The 19,416-nt window shown below is 51.3% G+C and overlaps 1 protein-coding gene across 7 annotated transcripts; it reads left to right on the forward strand.

Annotated features, from left to right (window-relative positions):
- The first annotated feature begins 159 nt into the window (after positions 1-159).
- LOC116229724 (Krueppel-like factor 5) lies at positions 160-19,124 on the forward strand. Of its 7 annotated transcripts, none has more exons than XM_031594397.2 (5): positions 160-344; positions 9,701-9,745; positions 12,405-13,308; positions 15,972-16,031; positions 18,766-19,124. In XM_031594397.2, exons 1-5 carry the CDS (start codon positions 180-182, stop codon positions 18,942-18,944), a joined length of 1,353 nt encoding a protein of 450 aa, XP_031450257.1. In that variant the 5' UTR covers positions 160-179; the 3' UTR covers positions 18,945-19,124. The 7 variants fall into 7 exon arrangements, with proteins under 7 accessions (XP_031450257.1, XP_031450259.1, XP_031450260.1 ...); XM_031594399.2 differs by lacking the exon at positions 160-344 and adding an exon at positions 1,771-2,063; XM_031594400.2 differs by lacking the exon at positions 160-344 and adding an exon at positions 1,778-1,884.
- Positions 19,125-19,416: the final 292 nt, after the last annotated feature.

A 19,416-nucleotide genomic window follows, 5' to 3' on the forward strand; every position in this document is an offset into this window, starting at 1 on the left:
ATCTTTTTCTTTTTTTTCCTCCTTTTCCCCTTTTTTCTCCTTTTTTCCCTTCCGTCCCCCTCTTCTCCCCTTTCCTCTCCGCCCCCCTTTCCACCTTTCCCCCATTTCCCATCCGCCCCCTTTTCTTCTCTCCCTTTCCCTGTCCCCCAGCTCCGTCCCTGGCAGTGGCACACACAGGGATGAGCAGCGGGCTGGTGTTGCGCGCCCCGCTCCCCGACGACTCCTCAGCGTTCACCCCGCTGAAGCCCGTCACCATGTCGGGGGAGCCTGGCGAGGACACCTCCGTCTTTGAGGACATCAAACCGCCTGCCAGGGCCCCGGACAACCCTCCTGACCTGGCACAGGTAAGGCGGAGGCCCCCGGTAGGCTGCTACAGCCTCCGGCTGAAGACCGATAACTGCGTGCATTTGCTTTAATTCTGTTTTGTTCAATTTATATGGGGTTTGATTCTGCTTTTTCTCTTGCTTTTCAGCACCTCAACCGCTTTGCCTGCTCATCCTTTCCTCTCTGTGGCTCTTTCTCCCGGCCGTGTTTGGTTTCATATTTTTCTCCTTCCCTTCCTTGCACTGCTCTGTGCTGCTGTTTTGGAGTTTTGGAGCAGAGCTCTGTGCCTGGAATGGGTTTTGCTCGCTGCAGGGAGCACCCAGGGCCCTGCGCCATTGGGGACACCACAGACACTGGGATTGCATGGTGCAAGGGGAGCATTTCTATGATTATTAGTCTTATTTCTGCCTCATGGCAGGGAAAGAATGCACCTGAAAATTCCCCAGCCCAGTGTTTCCCCCCTCACTGTTCTCTGCGGATAAAGACCAGGATTTAGGGTGCCGGCGCCTCTCCCTGCCACAAGGCCGTCCTTCCCAATGGGAATCAAATGGGAGCTGCAGTTCCGGCCTCTTTCCCCAGACACACGGGGCGAGCGGGGCCATGGCTGATGATCCCCGTGTTCCCAGTGCTGCTGTGAGCGGGGCCCCGCGAGGTGGCGGGAGGGCGGCTCCCAGCCCCATGGCTGCCCCATGGGGACACCTCGTCCCGCTCTGCCCTCTGCCATGGCTTGCCAGGACGGGGCTGGCTGTTGGTGCTGCCGGACAGGGCTGTGACCCGTCACTGCTCCGGCCCCACAGCGTGTCCCAGTGCCCCCAGGAGCCTGCCCACCGTGGTCTCCTTATCTCAGTCCTCTTCCCCACTCCACAAATCGCTGCTCTAACAAGGGGAGGGGGGCAGCTCTTTGCTGGTGGAAACATTATGTGATCCGTGTTGGGAGGAGATTGGGCATTCATGGAGTTTGCACTTGTTTTGGCCCTTTTCTCAGCCTTGCCAGCTACTTTGACCCAAATTACAAAGCGAAAAGAAAGGGGATAGAAATGTTTTCCCATTCCAGTTTCGGCTGGATTGACCAAAAAGAATTTTTCCCTTTAAATCTCAAGAGGCTGGTACTAGAAGGGAGAGGGAGAAGGTAAATAAACAAACCCAAGGTGCATTCGGGGAGGTGTTCCAGGGAAGAAGGAGACGTTCCCACTGCGGCACCCCCAGGGCTGGCTGCTGTCAGAGAGGGGGCTGCATCCCTCTGGGCTGGGTTTGCTCTCGGGCAGCTGAGTGACCCCACTTCTGAGTGCCCTGAGCCTCTTGGAGCCACCCGCAGCTTTCCACCTGCCTTCCTTGGGTGCAGGTGTTGTCCTCTGCAGTGCAAACCCAGACCCTGCCCTCCTGTGAGAGCTGCCCCTCAGCTGGTGAAGTGAGGTCATGAGAACAGGTCTCTGTGACCCAGGGGATGATTCTGTATGGCCAGGAGCATGATGGTGGTGGCATGTTCCTTGGTCCCTGCCAAGCACGTGGGACAGGAGCTGGCTCCTAGTGTGTTTTCGTGCAGCTGGTGAGCAGCACAAGGTGCTGCGAGGACTCATCACTATGGCTGGATTGCTAAAACTGGGGAGAATGGGGCCTGACAGGGGAGTCCTGTTGTAGGATTTGAGGATGGCTGTGGTGATTCAGTGGGTCACGCTGGTTGCAGGTCTTGCAGAGCTGATGCTGGAGGATCACTTGGGCCTGCTGCAACACTGGGTGAGGTCAGGACCCAATGCAGAAGTGGTTGTGAAGAGAGAACAGAGAAAACGCAGCCTATCTCCTGCCACGACTGCATGTCCTGGCAGCTAACAGGGCAAACTGTGCCCCGGGGTGTACAGAGCCAGCACTGCCACCAGGCGAGGGAAGGGATTGTCCCACTCTGCTCTGCACTGGTGTGTCCTCACCTCGAGGTTTGAGTGCCTCAAGATAAGAAGCATGTAAAGCTATCAGAGAGCATCTAAACAAGGGCTACAGAGATGAGGAAGGGCCTGGAGGACACGGTGTGTGAGGGTCCCTGGGTCTGTTGGGTCCAGAGCAGAGGAGCTGAGCAGAGCCCTCACGCAGCTGCAGCTCTCACAGGGAGCGGAGGGCAGTGCTGAGCTCTGCTCTCTGTGGCAGCTATGGGGCCCAAGGGAACAGCATGGAGCTGTGTCAGGGAAGGGGCACGGGGTCAGGGAATGGGTCTACCCCAGAAGATGATGGGCATGGAACATCCTCAGAGCAGTGGGCATGGCCCTGAGCTGTCCGAGTTCAAGGAACATCTGGACATCATTCTCAAACACTGGATATTCGTGGTTCTGTGTGGAGCGAGCGGTTGGACTCAATGGTCATTGTGGGTCCCCTCCAACTTTGGGATATGTTCTGATTGCCTCCCTTTCCTCTAGTGGGTCTTGTGAGGTGCAGGGATGTGCTTTCCTGTTCTTCAGTGACCCAGTGCCCTGCACAGCATGCTTGGAACTGGGGTGATGTGTGCTTAGAGGGGACTGGAGTCATCATGCTGGGATCAACTGGTGCCCACAGCCTCCAGGACCAGCCTGCAGATCTGCACATCTGGTGGTCTCTGTGCTTGGCAGGTGTCTGCAGGGAACTGAGCTGGTGTCTGCAAAGAGGATGGGCTCATCCCCATCTCCCCACGAGGAGACCTGTTGGGGTGGTGGTGAGCTCAGCTTAACTCAGCCGCTACCACTACGGTTTAATTTTGCTGCATCCCCCAGACGCACAGACTCCCTGGTGGTGAGGTGTGGGACGAAGCAGCTTGGCTGAATTTTGAGCTGTGGGAGCACAGTGGCTTTGTGCACGTGGCACAAAGGGCGATTGTTCCGCCGGGACGCTGCGCTCGGCGGGCGGCTGCAGGAGGGGATGCAGCCAGGGGGGCTGCAGGTGTGCTGCTGCCTTTCCTCCTGCTGTTTCCCGGAATGAGGGAGGTTGCAAATCAGCCAGGAAAACGTGTTTGCTTGTCTCTGACCACTAAAAAGGCAGGGAGGGGAGGGAGGGAGCGAGCAGGGGACTCCGAGTCGTAATAAATGCAACGGATTTCCCTTTATCACTCTTTCTGAATGGCTGTGGGAGGCACACGTAGGTTGGAATTACTCACGAAGGTTTAGGGCAGCTCATTTCTGACCGGTGCATCATCCACTACCAAGTTTCCTCTCTCAAACCTGTTTGGTCAGCTACCTACGCTACTTTGTTCCCTGGTCCAGTGAGCTCCTTTATCTAACCCATCCACTGCAAATAATCGCACTTACCACCGTCTTGTTAGCTGAGCCCCTTGATTAGAATATTTGCTTTCCTTGTGCTCCATTGGTGAATTAGGTGAGTCACAGGGTACTGTTGGTGTTTGGGGATTGGATAACCAGTGTTTACAATTCAGATGTTCTCAGAACTTGAGCTAGCATGAAAACTCTCAAAAAAACCCCATGGGCTGTTTCCCACATCAAAGAGGCTCAGCCCCTTCCAAGCTTAGATTGAAACTCAAACAAAGATTCTTTCATTAAGTTCAGAAATGCTTGGAGAATTCTTTGAAAATTATTTTTTAATTTTTTTTTAATGTGATGAGAGACCTTCGAATTTCCACCAAGGACAGGATTTGCAAGTATTCAGATGTATTTAATGACCTTACTCCTTGTAGTATTTCCAGTACTAGCAGGAGAATGGCAAGAGATCTGTCTCATTAGAGTCAGGTCAGATCCTCCAGCCTCCAAAAACACAGCTACTTATTTCTTGTAGGAGTGCAGTCTGTTGTCCATCCACTACCACCCCTGTCATATCTGAGGCGACTGCTTCACAAATGTGAGCCCATCTCGGAGTGGGCAGGGAGATGCAGATGCCTGCTCACCAGCCAGCCCAGCCCTTCACGGCATCCTTGCCTGTACATCAGTTTTTTTGCTAGCAGAGGGAGCTAAACAAAAGGAGGGGTGGGTTAAGGCTTTCGATGAAAACCCCTGCAAAGAATGCAAGGTTTGATGGTGTTCTCTAATAGGTGGAAATGACTCAAATCTGTTAAACGAAATGGAAAAGTTCAGTCACTCCTTTCTGACTGTTCAATCTGTTGTTATTTTAGAACAGAACGTTTCATTGCGAGCGTCTTCAGTGTTTGGTATTTTGGTGGCTCTGCATCGTCCTTTTGAGAGAACTTGATCATTAGCTTGACTGGCTGTTTGATATCATCTCTGGGATACCTCATGTTTTCCAGGGCCTGGCATCCATTCTATGAAATGCTCCTGCTGGATCTTCTCCAGGGCTCAGCACCCTTCTCCATGTGACCTTTCAGCCTGTGCCCTGATCAGTCTCCCTTAATTAGAGCAATTGGCTATTCATTTCTGTGCATGGAAAATGTGGAAGGAGGGGGTTTATGGTGAGGGAAGGAAGCTGGAGGACACTCTCTGAGGATTGCTGCTTGAGGACCCTGCTGGCAGCATGGATGCCAGGAAGTGTGCAGGGCAGCGTGCACACCAGAAAGGACTGCACTAAGTGTCCTCTCAGTCCACAGTGGTGATACTGGCAGTGTTTACTTGGCTTTGTAACATGCTAGGTGCTGTGCAAGCCCAGAAAAAAAGTTGGCCCAAAGACCTACTCACTCAAATGCAATGTTTCTACATGCCTTAGGGTTTGTTTTGTTTTGCTAACTGGTTTGGCGAGGAAGTTGAAAGCTGCAGAGATGGTGGGATTTCTGTCTGCACATGAAACCTGACCTTGCTTCTCCCAGACGTGCATGGAGTATTGGGTCTGCTTCGCTCATTGTACGAGGAAGAACAAGCTTTTTGGCCTGTCTTATCACTTGCTGATTGCCAGGAGGACTTCACAAGCCTCAGCAAGCAGCAGATGACTCACTCTGCCTTTGTCAGACCTTGCCCTGGGAATGTGAATCTTTTCTTCTGATTGGAAGAGGCTGGGTGATGAGTATGAGCTTTCTGATGGTTTGAGTGAGGTGGAATGAATCCCACCCATAATCTGGCTGGAGGAAGCTCTCTGTGAGCTCTAACAGCCTCTCCCATAGTTGGTTCAGGACCTGCTGGAGAGCTCAAGAACCAACCTAGTGCCCACTGGCCATGCAGTGGATAAATTTGTCTGGGCCATTTTGGAGAACATATGAGAGCTTCCATCTAGTCAGATTTGAGGAGAGGAAGTGCTGGAACAGAGGCTGCAACCAGGATGGAGAAATGGTGCTGCAGGTGGGCCAGCTTGTAGCTGAAGAGAGCAGCAGGGGCTGTGTGGCTCTTGGAGGTCAACTTTTGGTTGTATGCCTTAACTGGGGGAACATTTGAACTGCATGTTTTGCCTGGGGCTGATCTTCCAGGATTTGAAATAGCATTGTATCATTGATCTTTACAGAAAAACATCCATACCAATGTCCATCCAGTGCAGCCTCCAGCAACGTGTGCCCACTTAGGTTGATGGAAATCCTCCAGTTGGCTTTGATGGGCTTGGCCCCAGCCTCTGCTGAGCAACAGCACTTTGGAAAGAGAAAACTGCATACAAAGGCATGACTCACTTATCAAGAAGGTGTCCTCATGTCATCCCCTCCCATGAAGACACAATTTCAGAGGGCTGTCCTTCTGCCAGGGCAGAGTAGGGAGCAATGGGTGAGGAGAGAGCTGTCCCTCTTTCCTACCCACTCTCAGGCTCCATGCAGGCAATTGTTTTGTGCTTGGTAGTTCTGGGAAAGGGAAAATCAGTGTGGGGTTTACTCTACTGTTGACGTGAGACCTCTCATCCCAACCTAGATCTGTCTAAGGCTAGGTGGACCAGGTGGCTGTGTTGTTCAGTAAGGCCTAGAGATGGTGCAGCAGGGCCAGAGCTTCCTCTAAGGTCTATTGTAGATATTTTTCACTTCATTTAAGCCGTTGTTTTTGGAAAGATTTCTGCTCGTGTTCTCAAAGCCCCCTGAAACTTGGCTGCTCCAAACTGGCCCTCTTCTGGGTACTTGACCTTGGAGCTAGATGACGGAGTTCTGCTTTCTCTGGCCTTTGGGATCACTGACTGTGGTGGCATGGTTTCTGTGATAAATAACCAAGGTAGACTGCCTTTCAGCGAGTCCTTATCAGTCGTTGGAGGAAAGGAATAGCAAACAGAGTCAGCAAGCCTGCTGGAAACACTGCTGCCTATTGGCTCAGCCGGAGGCCATCTGGCCACATCTGCCTCGATGGCAAATCTTGGGCTTAAGAAAATCCCTCGGTTCCAAGAGGTGATAATTAACTCAGGTAGTTCAACTGCAAGGGCAGAATGGAGCTCCAGAATAACCCTCCAGGGCAGCGTGGCTCAGCTCCAGCTCCAAAATTTGGGAAAAGGATGCATCCCTGTGGCCTCATCTTGCTCTCAGAGGTGCACTTGCAAATAGAAAGGTGTGAAAATTTCAAAATTGGAAACTGGTGGGGCAGATCATCCCTGGAAGCCATCTCCATGGGCTCCAGAAAGAGCTTGCACAGAGACTTCAGGTGGCCCAAGCTCGTGAAGATGAATCTTGCCCCATTGCACCTAATGCTGAATGCTCTAGGGGCAGTGCTACCTCCAGGAGTTGCTCCTCACCTCTTTGGGATGCAGCAATCAGAGGAACCAACGTGTGGCACCCACCTACCTAAGACCAGGGTTTGGCTTTGCTGCCTGCAGTCGTGCTGGGCTGTTTGCAGCAGCTAGGCATTGGGCCCTGTGAACTTGAAAGGAAGAGTCCCGGGGCTTTCTCTACTAATCCTGTTTTGCAGAGAGTTCCAGAAGACTTGAGGAACAAACAGAAAATAACGTTGATCGAGGTCAATATCAAAACCAAATGATCAGAGAAACAAATATTTACCCAAGTCAATATTTAACTAGGGAGACAATAAATGCTGATATTGAACCAAATCTGTATATAAATACGGTCTATTTATAACGTGTCCCTTTAAAGGGGCACTGCCAGGTACTTGCCATGGCTTTTGATTGATGATTATCCTCCCCATTGTTTGCCGATTCCCTTGGAGGCTGGAGTTTCATGCAGGTGCAGGCAGGAGAAACAGACTGCACTACGTAATCCCACAGCCCAACCATGGCTGCCCTTGTCCCATGAATGCTTGGGGAGGACCCCCCGAGCTGGGCAGTGGGCAAGGGGCTAAGGGTCCCCACTTTGCAGAGCAGGAGGGGGCTGAGGCCAGGAGGGCTGGAAGATGCCAAGAAACGAAGAAACTCTTTGCTTCTTCCCCCTCCTCCCCTCCCCCCCAGCTGCTCTCTGCCAACTTCATGAGCTCGTTGCCTGTTTAGCAAACATCGATTTCTCTCCTTGTTCCTCTGTGGTGACCACATTTGATGTTTCTATGGCGGTTTGTTATTTATCAACTTCAGATTAGAAAGCGTTTAATCATGGGAAAGACATGTCCCACCTCCTGCCTGGTCTGCTGGCTGTGCCTCACACCTTTTTAACGATGCTCCTGGTTAATCGCTGGCAAAATGGCCTGGTTGGCTCAAGCTCCCATTTTTGTGTGTCCTGCCAAGAAATGTTGTCTGGGGCTCTGGGTTTGTTGATCAGTGTCCTGATAACTACCCAGCCTGCCTCAGATGGGATTGAGATGAGGGATGGGGACCTCCAAGGCAGGAGACTCCTGCAGGGTTTTTGGAAGTCAGTGGCTGGCAGGCTGGCAGGAGTTGGGTCTGTGTCTGCTGGCCACAGGAGCATCCATTTGAGGGAGAGAAGAAGAGTGGGGAGCCCTTTCCTTCGTCTGTATGGGTTTTTGCTTTCTTTCTGCTGGCAGGTTGAAAAGACCCTCCTATATGGTCAGAAATAAATACTGTGACTTCGAGGGGAAAATGCAGAAATTCAGCATTTTTACTGCACTGAAAGCTATTCCCTTCCTGGCCAAACTGAAAATCCCGGTTTGGAGGAGATGCCTCTGAAGCATGGAGGTTTTGTTGATGTCTGCTTTGGCTGTGTTTCCCCTTGGCTTCGTTTTTGCTGGAGCTAGTGACCCATGACTCCTGGCACCGTTGTCAGTGCAGTCAGTGAAGCCTGGGGCATCTCCTGACCCTGTGCCTCATCCTCATCTGCAGCAATGCCATTACTAATGCTTATAAGGGAAGCTGGATCACTGAGCCCTCCAAAGAGTCGCTCGGCCTTCATCTGCAAGGCCCTGTGTAGTCTTTTTCCATAGGGCCAGAGTGGGATGGCTCTTGCAGTATTGAGGTGCACTGAGCGCTGTGGCTGTGTGATTGGCTTAGTTCTCAAAGAGGCAAGAAAATAGTTAATTATCTGCCTGTGCCTGTCAGATGGGGAGAAGGGAACAGGCTGAGCATTTCTGGTCATTCCTGCCTCATGTGAGCCACCGCAGAGTCCTCAGCTGCCCTCCCAGGAGCTTGGCTGAACTGTGCATGTGATATTGAAGCTGTTTCTTGCAGGTGATGGAATGCAAATCCCCAAAAACCATCATAGCTCTCTCCCAGAGGCTTCACCATGAAGCATCTGTTCATGCTTCCAGTCAGCCCATGGGACCAGCAGCCCTATAGGGGTGGCAGATCTTATGTCCTCAGCTCTTTTGGCACCTGTCCTATCAAGGCCACGTGGTTTTGTGGTCTGTCATCAACCTGCAAGAAAAATCTTCCATTTGGATGCAGCTCTCAGAATATGTACACCTCACAGGTGGGAAAACTTAGTTGAGTTGGTTTTGCTGGTTTGCTTTGAGAGAGAGTGAAGCCTAATCTGGTTTCCATCCCCTGCTTCTCTGATTGTCCAGCCTGTTAAATGTGTGAGTGATCCTATGGTGAGGTGATGAGGCGTTACCACAATCCTGGAGAAACCTCATGGTTAGGGTGAATGGTAGTGGAGGAGAAGCATGGCACACTGAGAGGCGGCAGCAGCTGCAGGAGAAGGGTGTGGAGTGAAAGTGTGTTGTAGGCTGTTGTTGATCCCGCACACACGGTGTCAGGGCCCTCTCCACCCCTTGGCGAGGATTAAGACATAAAAAACAGAGCGTGATTGCATGAGCTGGGAACCGGGTTTGCCCCTCCTCCCCTTGCCTGTGATTCTGAAGAGGAAAGCAAGCCAAAAAAACATTGCTGTTGGTGAATAGAGGGAGGGCAGTATCATGGCTGTGTTCCCACCTCCAGGCTGGAGGAAAATGGAGGTTCTCCCAGCTGCTCAGGATGGCTCCCCAGCTCTGGGTAACCTCTGAAGAGAACCACTGGTGAAACTCCAATGGAAATAGGGTACTAGAGAGAACAGTTTAGGGGGCAGGTTTCTACTCATTGTCCCTGCAGCCCTGCTTGTTCCTCCATCAGCCTCTGAAATGCATGTCCTGGGGGTCTGGCTGGGGCTGCAAGGGTGGAATATACTGAGATACGGGAGGTGGGCTGGCTTCAGGAGGACCTTGCCACTAACACAGCCCTGTCTGTTCCACAGCTGCACCCCATGAGGATGGAACAGCGGATGCCTCTCACTCTCGAGGTGAAGAGCTTTCTTCCTTCCTCTCTCTGCTTGTTTCTGCCCCTGTTTGTAAGAGGTACCTGTAAGAGATCCCCCCACCTCAGTGCGGGCCATCCAGCAGCCCATTCAGAACAAGGTGGTAAGGACGTGGTGGCATCTCCCCTCTCCTTCCTTGAGGTCCTGCCACTAGCAGGGGTGCATTCCCCCTGCCTATGGTGTCTCTACCCGTGCTAGCCATTTGGGTGACAGTGAGGCTATCTCCTCCATTGCGATAAGTGGTGTAAGCAGCATCTAGAAGGAGACACCTGCATTTGGGATTCTTGAGTTGGATCCCACCCAGGCATGACAGGAAGGCATCCCTGCATGTAGTCATCCCAGCTCTTGTGTCAGCTGTGAAATGAAGAGTGGTTTTGGGGTAAAGTGTTAGGTGGGAGGTGCTTAGGTGAATGGTTTGGTGTTAAGTATTTGCTCAATGCCCAGCAAGCAAGGAGCTGCCTAGTGTTGCTAGGTTTTCCTGGGCCACAAACAAATCAAACAGCTCTTCTGAGGACACCTCTGGGGTCCTGCAAGTTCTAGAGCATCACCAGCATCACTGTGATGCTCTAAGTTCCAGTAGGGTGGAACCTCCACCCCTGCAGTGATTCTGCAGCCAAGGACAGGGCTGAAAGTCTTCCCTGTCCCATCAAGGACGATTGATTGCTCTTCTGAGAAGTTGTGCCCTAGCAGCCCTTTTCCCCTGGGGCTGCCTAGGATCAGAAGTGGATTTATGAGGCTCCATGGAGTGGGACCAAGCACACCTTGATCTGCAGGTAGAGGTGAGGAGAGAGGGATGGGAGACACTGGGCAGGGGAAGGCAGTGACAGCAGGTGGACAGATGGATGGTCTCTTAGTGACAGTGCAGCCTGGAATCCAAACTTAGAGTCCTTTCTCCACTGAATATACCTGCCTGGCCACCCGCTGCATAAGAACCCATTTGAGTGTGGGGGGGAGACCTTTCCTGGGAACTGAAGGTGAGAAACTCAAATACCAGAGATAAGGGAAGGGCAGAAGTAAAAGGCATCCAGCGCCTTCCCCCTGCTTCACTCCCCCAGCAAGTGGGGCCGTTTCATCGCTCAGGTATGCGCGGCATCTGGAGCCTCCGGTCCCACCCAGGGGTCCGGTTTGGTGCCAGGGTGGGCACACAAGCAGCACCCAGGGCTCAGCTCCCTGTATGGTGTGGCTCTCCCATTCTGGGTGCTGTGGGGGGAGCAGAAAAGGGGTCAGGATTTTGGAACAGCGCCCAAGGATGGGTCCTCTGCTCTGAGCTTCCACTCATGCAGAAGAGGATGTATTGGTGGCATGTACTTGTGTTTGGGTGGAAGCCAGCTTAGTCGTGCATTGCCAGTGTGACTTGCAGAGGTGCATAGGCTCTTTGAATTCTCTGGAAGCACAGGTGATGTGTTTCACTGGAAAGGGCGAGGAAAGTACCTTGGATCCTGTCCAGCTTTGATAAAAGCAATGAACTTACGGCAGAGATGACTTTGGCCTGGTGGCATAGTTCACAGCGGCACAGCCCTCGGCTCAAGCATAATGGGTGTGGGATGGGAGCAGCCTGCACTCCTCAAGTGCACTGTAGGCTCTGCCAGGGAAGCCCTGCAGTTTTGCCAGCTCCTCTACATATCAATGAGTCTATGAGGGCTTTGCAATCAGCTTGACACAGGGATAACCACATAATTAAAGGCTGTAGCTTTATAGAAGAGCATTAGTGCTTGTGTATTTAACCACAAAGAGCAGAAAGTTGAGTCATCAAATGCCAGGGGATGAGTTTCCTAGCGGGTTGCTCCATCAGGTTGCTGAATTATTGGGCCTGGATCCAGTGGGATGCTGCATCAGGCATGAACTCTGACAAGCAGTGGGTGAGCTATAGGTTCTGTTAGCCTGGCAATCCAGGCTGTAGAACTCGACCAGAGGTTGGCCAAGGGCTGAGTCATTTTACTAAGACAAGACAGCAACAGCATGCCTGGCAGTTTCCATTTTAGGCTCACAGTCCATGAAATTTGTGCCAACATCACTTAGGTTTCTAGCACTGTAGCCAAAATTACTCTCGATTAATTGTCTCAATTAATTTTCTCAATATTGTCCACCCTAAAGTAAAATGAGGACTGCTGAGTTTAAAGCAGGCCAGAGTCAACATGTCTAGGGTGAGCTACTCCAAACACATCCAGGCTGACTTGGGCAGAGCTCCAGGTTTTATCCCATGTCTAGTACTTGATGCTGTCATCTGTGGGACCAAAGAACTGTGGTCAATCACAGAATCACAGAATAGTAGGGGGTGTAAGGGACCTCTGGAGATCATCTAGTTCAGCCACCCTGCTAAAGCAAGTTACTCAGAGTAGGTTACACAGGCAAGTGTCCAGGCAGGTTTTGAATATCTCCAGCCTCATCATTATCAGGATGAACTTCTTTCATGATGGCATCCTTGGCCTTGCTCAGCCTTTGGTACCACTGCAGGTAGGTAGGAGGGAAGTGGGACAGAGGACAGCGTGACATCATTTCTGGGAGTCAGAGAGCGAAGCTGATCGCTGCAACACCTGATACCTGGGCTTGTAGCTCTCCTGGTTCCCCTCTAATACACACTGAACATTGAACTCCTATAAAGCTTGTTCTTCACAAATTCTGTTCCCTGTATTTTTCACCCCAGGGACGATCTGAAATGGATAAGTACCTCTCCAACCAGATGCCCCCCATCCCCATGATACCAGACAAGAAATACCGCCGGGAGAGTGCCTCTGTGGTAGATGAGTTCTTCTCAACAGAGAAACCCACTTCCACGCCTTACAGCGTGAACATCAATGTGATCCTGCCCGACACCACGCACTTACGCACTGGACTTTACCGATCCCCCAAACCCATGGCACCATTCACGCAGATCAAGACGGAGCCTGGCACCAGCTTCTCCCAGCCTTGCTCTTCCACATCAGGCTCCACGCAGACCCTGCCTGACTTCACCAGTGTCTTTAGCATGCCCCAGTCAGTGGCAGTCAACAACATCTTCATCAAGCAGGAGATGCCTTCTGATATCTCGCTATCCAGCAGTTCACAGCAAGCCCAGTTTTATCAGATGCCTCTTGGCAATGGCAACGCTGATCTTACCAACCTGACGCCCTCCTCAAACAGCACCACAGCCATCAACAGCCTCAATGGTGTCACCATGTCCACAGGTAACGCCATGTCCAGTGTGCTTCACAGACATGTCCAGGCTGGAGGGCCAGTTAAGCAGTACCCACATGTCTCCCAAGGACAGGAAAATTTCAACATCTCAGGTCAGTTCTATTCTGTGCCAGGGGTGAACCTGCCACCTTCACCCCCCAACTCGCAGCCTGGCAGCCCAGAAAATCAACCAGAGCTCATCAACACCATCTCTCCCCCACCATCCTATGAAGCTACTTTTGGACTGAAGCTGGTCCAATCATCCCAGGTCCCTCCAGTCCCCAGCAGCCTTGGAACCCTCTGCCAAGGGCACACTGTCATGCAGACCCTCAAATATAACAGACGCAACAACCCTGAGCTGGAGAAAAGGAGGATCCATCATTGTGATTACCCAGGTATTTTCACTGTTTTGTCTTGGTTTTGGGATCCCTTCTTGGCACAGGGAGACTGCGGGCTGCTTGGAGATTGACCAGGAATCACTCTGTCTGTGTGAAGAAAGGTGACATGGCACTGAGTGGAAAGCCCCAGGGAAGCAAGGTCCTCCAACCACCAAGGGAGTAGAAGAGGCTGGTCCTGTCTGCTCCCATTGATGCATTTTCTCCTCCCTTCCCTTTTCCAACTCTGGCAGTAGCAAGCCTGGCTCTGAGAGGTAGAGGGTGCTATCCAAGCATGGGGTTGCTCCCAAAAACCAACTGCCTTAAGAGTCCACTGTACTCTACATGGGCAAAACCATGCCTCCTGTCTAACTTTCCATTCCCATCCTCCCATGAGATGTGGCAAACCATCTACTGATTTCCATGAGCAACATTTTTAGTCTCTTTATGGCACCCAAATTCTCTTCCTTTGCAAAGAGAAAAGAATCATACCCATCAGTGGCCTCAGGTACGGCATCTAGGTGATTCTATGATTCTGATGTTTTGCTGAAAGCTAATTGCATATTTTTGCAATTAGCAGCGTGTGCTGAATTGTCTGCCTCCTGCTCACAGTTGTGGGAGATAGGACAGAGGTGGTGTGGATGGACCATGGCTCTGGGATGGAGGCTGCTCCTCTGCTTCAGTCAGGATTGGTCAGAGTCATGTCCTTCAGGACGTATTACCAAGGTGCAGCTCCCCTACAAGCCAGACTGGCTGCTCTAAGAGTACGGGAGAGAAAGAATGGGGAATCCTCAACCCTGACCTCTTCTTTAGCAAAAGGGGCCAAGCAGGGTCCTGCAGATGGTGAAAAAAGATCATTTTGTTTCCCAGTCTTATGCCCTAGGCACTAGCTCACCTCCTTTCTGCTTAGAGCTTGGCCTGTTTCAGTCTTGTTTGCATCAAGGCAGAAGTGCAAACAGAGAGAAGCTGAAATGCAGAGATTGGCCTTCACTTTCTGAAGCACCTGTTGCAAGCAAATACTGTGACAGGGACTTCCACAGACTGTGCCACGGCAAAACAAAAAACAAAAACAAAAAAACATTCCCTCTACTGAGTGTTCAGCCTTTTGCCAGATGTTAGCTTTTCTTGGAAGCTGAGAAGGGATAGAGGAAGGGCAAAGTGATGTCCAGGTGGGCTTTCTTCTGCACAAACTGGCTGTTTGCCCTCCTGCTTGGCTAATGGGGTTGTGGGCCACAGGGAACCTGGGATAGCCCATCACAATAAAGGGAACTGCCAGAACAGAAAGTGTTGATCAGTCATTTTGGTTTTCATTGTTAGGAGCTTTGCCACTGGGAGGGTATAGTGACTTTCATGTGTCCTTGCTGATCAGGAGCTGGTAGATCCAGCCAGAAGTTACTTGCTTCTCCTTTAGCTGAATGAACACTCTCTCTTTTAGAGACATCTTTTTCTGAAAAACCAAAAAGTTTTAGCTAAACTGGGCTCCATGGAGTGTGCTCAGCCTCTCTGTCCTCTCTCTGCTGGAAAGCTGTGACTGAGCACAGGTGTGTTTCTCCAACAAAGGGGAGCAGAGGTTGGGAACTGTAATGCCCCAGTCTTTACGAGCAGTGGTGCTAAAGGATCTGGGCTGCTGAGAGTTCTGCTGGCATATGAAAGGTTTGGAAAATGAAGGTCTAACCCAAAACTGCTTAAAGACTGTTGGTGGGAAGAGGTATACAGTGCATTGCTGGGGGCCTTCAGAGAAATCTTCCTAAGAGCTCAGGCCTTTTTTTGACTCCATCTCACTTGGAATGATGACTGCTCTTAATGTCTGCAAAGTCCAGTGGGGAGGGATGCTGCTCTCCAGGATGGCAAATAGTATCTGCAGGTGTGGTGTTAGTTTGGTGGCAATGCCAGCATTGGGAAAATAAACTGTACTTTGCAAGTGAATGGGGAAGTAGCACAAGGCTTTATGAGATGATGTGGAAACATGTTAAGAAAAAATATGACTGTGTTGATTAGAAGGGTAATAAAAATTCAAATTTACATTTTAATATTCATGTCAAAACTAAATGAAGCAGGGCCATAAAGGCAGCATGAGGAGCTTCTTCAGACCAGGTGAAAGGAACAATGGGCAGTCATTCATTGGGCAGTGTTTGTTGTTGAAACTCTTGCCAAAATCACAATGTTTCTGCTGGGAACCTTTCTCTGATTAACTCAATGGTGCTAATCTGAAAAATGTCCCACCTTGTGCCTCTCGGGAACCGGCCTCATCATGCCTGCTAAGTCTGTTGCAGAGCCCACTTTCCCTCCCACTTTACCATAGTGGTACCAGTGGTCTCTGGAGCCCAGAGCAGCAGCTCGCAGCTTGTGGTGGTGAATCTGATATTTCCATCCTGCCTGGAAGGCCAGGGAAGTTCTGAAAGCTGGGGTCTGGCTTTATCCCCTATTGTTCCCAGCACAGTGCCTATGAGCGTCATGGTGTAGCAAGAGATGGAGAGTTGTCAGTGTTTTGTCTGTGCTGGAGAACAAGAACAACGTCTTTAGGTATTGCTGAAGCAGAATGGAGATGTCCAGGCTTATTTACATCCTGCTACTCAGTGTGCTGAAAAGGCCCACTCTGTCCCTAATCCCAAACATGAGTGTTCTAGGTTTGTTCCAACAGGAGCCCCTTTTTCACTGGGAAGTTGTCTTTGCTGTTTTCACAGGTTGCACGAAAGTGTATACCAAGAGCTCCCACCTGAAGGCACACCAAAGGACTCACACAGGTAAGAGCACCAAATCCTGCCAGCAAACCCTGCCAGCCCTGAGCTGGGGTGGCTGTCAGGACAGCCTATTGATGCTAATGGTAACAAAAACCCAATGGTTGCACTGGTTTCTGAAAACTTTATGCAGCTTCCTTGCCTTCTGGAGGGATAATCTAGGATGCAGAAAACTCCTAGGAGGCTCTCCCACTGGGCTGGGAGGAGGAGGTGTCCCCAGTCCTCTGTCATGTGTGGCTTGAAGGATCCTCCTTCCAGATCTCACAAATCCTGGCCAGCTCAGATCCTGCCTAGCCAACAGAAAAATTGCTTATTGGCACATGGTGCAAATCTTTGACCTCTGAAGAGGTGTCCATGGCTCCCAAGCTGGATTTTCTGGGCTCATAGTGAGCTCATCTCTTCTGTGAGACTGCTTGCTGCCTGGTGGCCATCCTCTGACTGTAGGGTGAGGGTGCTGAGGTGAGGCAAGGGCTGGTGTCCCCATGCTCCCACCACAGCCAGCTGGCCTGCAGCAGACCCAGCTCACTTGTGCATTCAAGCACAGGTCTCCTCATTAAGGTATTTATTATACCTGAAACTTTATCAGATCACCAGGTAGTCCAGGAACCATCAGTGCCCTCATAAATCTCTTTTATAGGAGGGCTGATCTTTACTGAAAGCAATTAAGCTGGCCCAGAGTTCACTTTTCTTTTTTATGAACAACGAACAAAACCCATCCTGAGGCTGGGAATCAGCTCTTGTACTTGGCTCCGTTCCTTTTCCACCTTATCAGCCCTTCCCACAAGCTGGCCAGAAGACTCTCTTTGTGCATGAGGTTCAGTATTTCTGGGCAGGGAGCGACACGGAAGGGGTGGCAGAGACGTGCAGGAAGGACATTGTCCCAGCACCGATAAACCTTGGTCACAACGGTGATCTGCGCTTGGGGCCACATGAGGGGTCTGGCTCTAAAATTAAATCTCTCTTTTTCCTCTCCTTTTTGAAGCACCACTTAGGGATGCAGCTTATATGAGACACACGTTGTCCCTACAAACCACGCTATAAAGATGTATCCAGGCAAACTTGGGTGGTTTTTGAACCCAATAAAGTGCAGTCATTTTTCCGTGTTTCCCAGTAACAAGGCAGGAAACCAAGGTTGGTTGCCATCTTCCAGCTCACCTGCTGCAGGAGGAAGGGCAGGGGGCCCAGGAAGTGACCTGAGCCTCCAGGAGAGCTGCCAATGGTGGCCAAAAAATGGGAACCCAAAGTTGAAGGCTACATGCAGGCAAACTCAGGGTGTCTGCATTCAGTTTTTGAGATCTGTTCTTTCTGCCAGGAGGGGTTAAGACCGTGGGAGCACACCATTACTCAGGTCTTTTCTTGCAGTTTGTCCGTTGCCATGGGCTGGGCTGTATTCATCTCCTGGAGACACTATTCATTTCCTGGGTGCCATTGTGAGATTAAATATATAACCAATCTGCTCCCCGCCCCCCAGGGCTGGGAATGCCAGCTCAGGCCCTTTGTTTGAGCTTGCCCTGCCGTGCTGTCCTGGGAGATGGAGCCAGCTCACGGGACAATGGAAAGCATTTTCCCTCCATTCTGGAGCTCAACCTGGTATTGTTTGAAGCTATAGGGCCTTGGTGGGGTTGACCCAGCCAGGTCACCTGCCTGGGACAATGTCTGTGGTTGCACAGTGCAAATCTCGCTTTCACATGCCAGCATGATTGCTGACAGACCCCTGCACCTGCCTTCAAGTGTGACTGCAAGTGCTGCCTTTACCCCCCATCAAAAAACACACCGTGTGGAGCTTTTTGGGGAGCAGGATGTCGTCTTAGCACCCCGTCTCCTCCAGATCCACCCCTGTGCATTCAACCCTAGAGTATTTGGTCTGGTGTGTGTTGGAGGCTGCTGCTTTTGCTACGGCCGTGTGTTTTCTGTTTCCCAGCCAAATCCGCAGCCCGTCTGGCAGCAGGGCTGGGGGAGGATCAGGCCGTTTGCTGGTGAGCGTGCCGGAGCACTGTGCACATGCCCATGCATGCACGCTGCGTGCGTGCGTGCCTTCATGCCGCGATGGTGCGCTCAGCAATTGGCCGATGAAACAGTAAATATTTGAGGTTGGGAAAGTCAGCACATTCCCTGAACTCTGCCTGCTTGTTCAGGCTGTTAAGAGTGAGGGCTAATATTTGAGAGCACCACACCCAAGCAGGGAGAGGGCTGCAGCCAGGGTTCAGTGCGGTAGCCAGGAACTGCTGGCGGGCACGGGCTTCTCCAACCCAGTTCCCAGCTGGCAGGGGGTTGCATAATGCCATTGATTTCGGTTGGGGAATAGGTGTGTGTGTGGGGAGGAGGCATTATGTCATGCCTGATGATCCCAGGAAAACTCAGCGTCCAGCTAATGCAGGGCTGGGAAAACTGGGTGGTGGCTTCCAAGATGCAAAGCTCTGAGGAGCCTCTTTTTTTTCATGGTGCACCCTTATCCCACATTAACAGCAAAAATAGCAATTTTTGGCTTTTTAGTCAAAAAGAGAAAGAGCTCTGGAAGATTTGTACACAGAAATGCTCCAATATCCAACGGGCTTGAGGTACTGACTTCCCATGGCAGTGACATTTATTAGTGCAGATCATCACTGTGGTCTTGAAGTGGGGCAGCCCCAAGTGCCTTTTAGCCATACTGGAGCAGGAGATGGGTGCAGGGCAAGCTGGGCAGGCAGGTGGCCGTGCTGTCTTCTGTGTTCTGATGGTGATCTGTGGCTCTTCCCTGCAGGTGAAAAGCCCTACAAGTGCACCTGGGATGGCTGTGACTGGCGCTTCGCCCGCTCCGATGAGCTGACCCGGCACTACCGCAAGCACACAGGTGCCAAACCCTTCAAGTGCCTGGCCTGTGGCCGGTGCTTCTCTCGTTCTGACCACCTGGCACTGCACATGAAGCGGCACCAGAACTAGGGACCGCCTCTATTGCTGTGTCTCCAAGGGCAGCTGGGACTCTTCTTCGAGGGGACCTCTCCTCCACTTGTACATAGGAACAACCCCGTGCTGTGATCAACTGGCAGGACAGAAGGTGAATCCCACCCCCACCATTCCTGGTTTTAAAACAGATACCATTAAAAAAGAATGATAATTACAGACTGATCTTGCCACAAAGCTCCTTGTAGTACCAGGGCGATGGGTCTTGGGTGGCAAGGTCTTTCTTCCAGCAAACCTGCTATTTATTTGTCTCTTGGGACCAGCTCTCCTTGGTGTCTTGAGCTCTTGGGGATGTTTTGCCCCTCTCAAATTTGTGCCTTTGGGGAGGCTGGTGGACCAGGGTATCCCACCAGTTGTGAAATCCTCGTGGACTGCCCCATTTCATGGCCATGATTGGCACTGGTGACATGGAGAATTGCGGCCCATGGCTGCTTGGGTTGACAGCCCCAGT

The sequence above is a fragment of the Phasianus colchicus genome, chromosome 14 (assembly GCF_987193195.1).
Source record: "Phasianus colchicus chromosome 14, bPhaCol1.hap1.1, whole genome shotgun sequence".
Taxonomy (NCBI): domain Eukaryota; kingdom Metazoa; phylum Chordata; class Aves; order Galliformes; family Phasianidae; genus Phasianus; species Phasianus colchicus.

Bases quoted from the DNA above. Each gene is read 5' to 3' on its own strand.
- LOC116229724 (XM_031594397.2), top strand. From the start codon at position 180: ATGAGCAGCGGGCTGGTGTTGCGCGCCCCGCTCCCCGACGACTCCTCA. The intron at 9,746-12,404 runs GTGAAGAGCTTT...TTTTCACCCCAG, and splicing joins GGATGCCTCTCACTCTCGAG to GGACGATCTGAAATGGATAA. The intron at 16,032-18,765 runs GTAAGAGCACCA...TCTTCCCTGCAG, and splicing joins ACACCAAAGGACTCACACAG to GTGAAAAGCCCTACAAGTGC.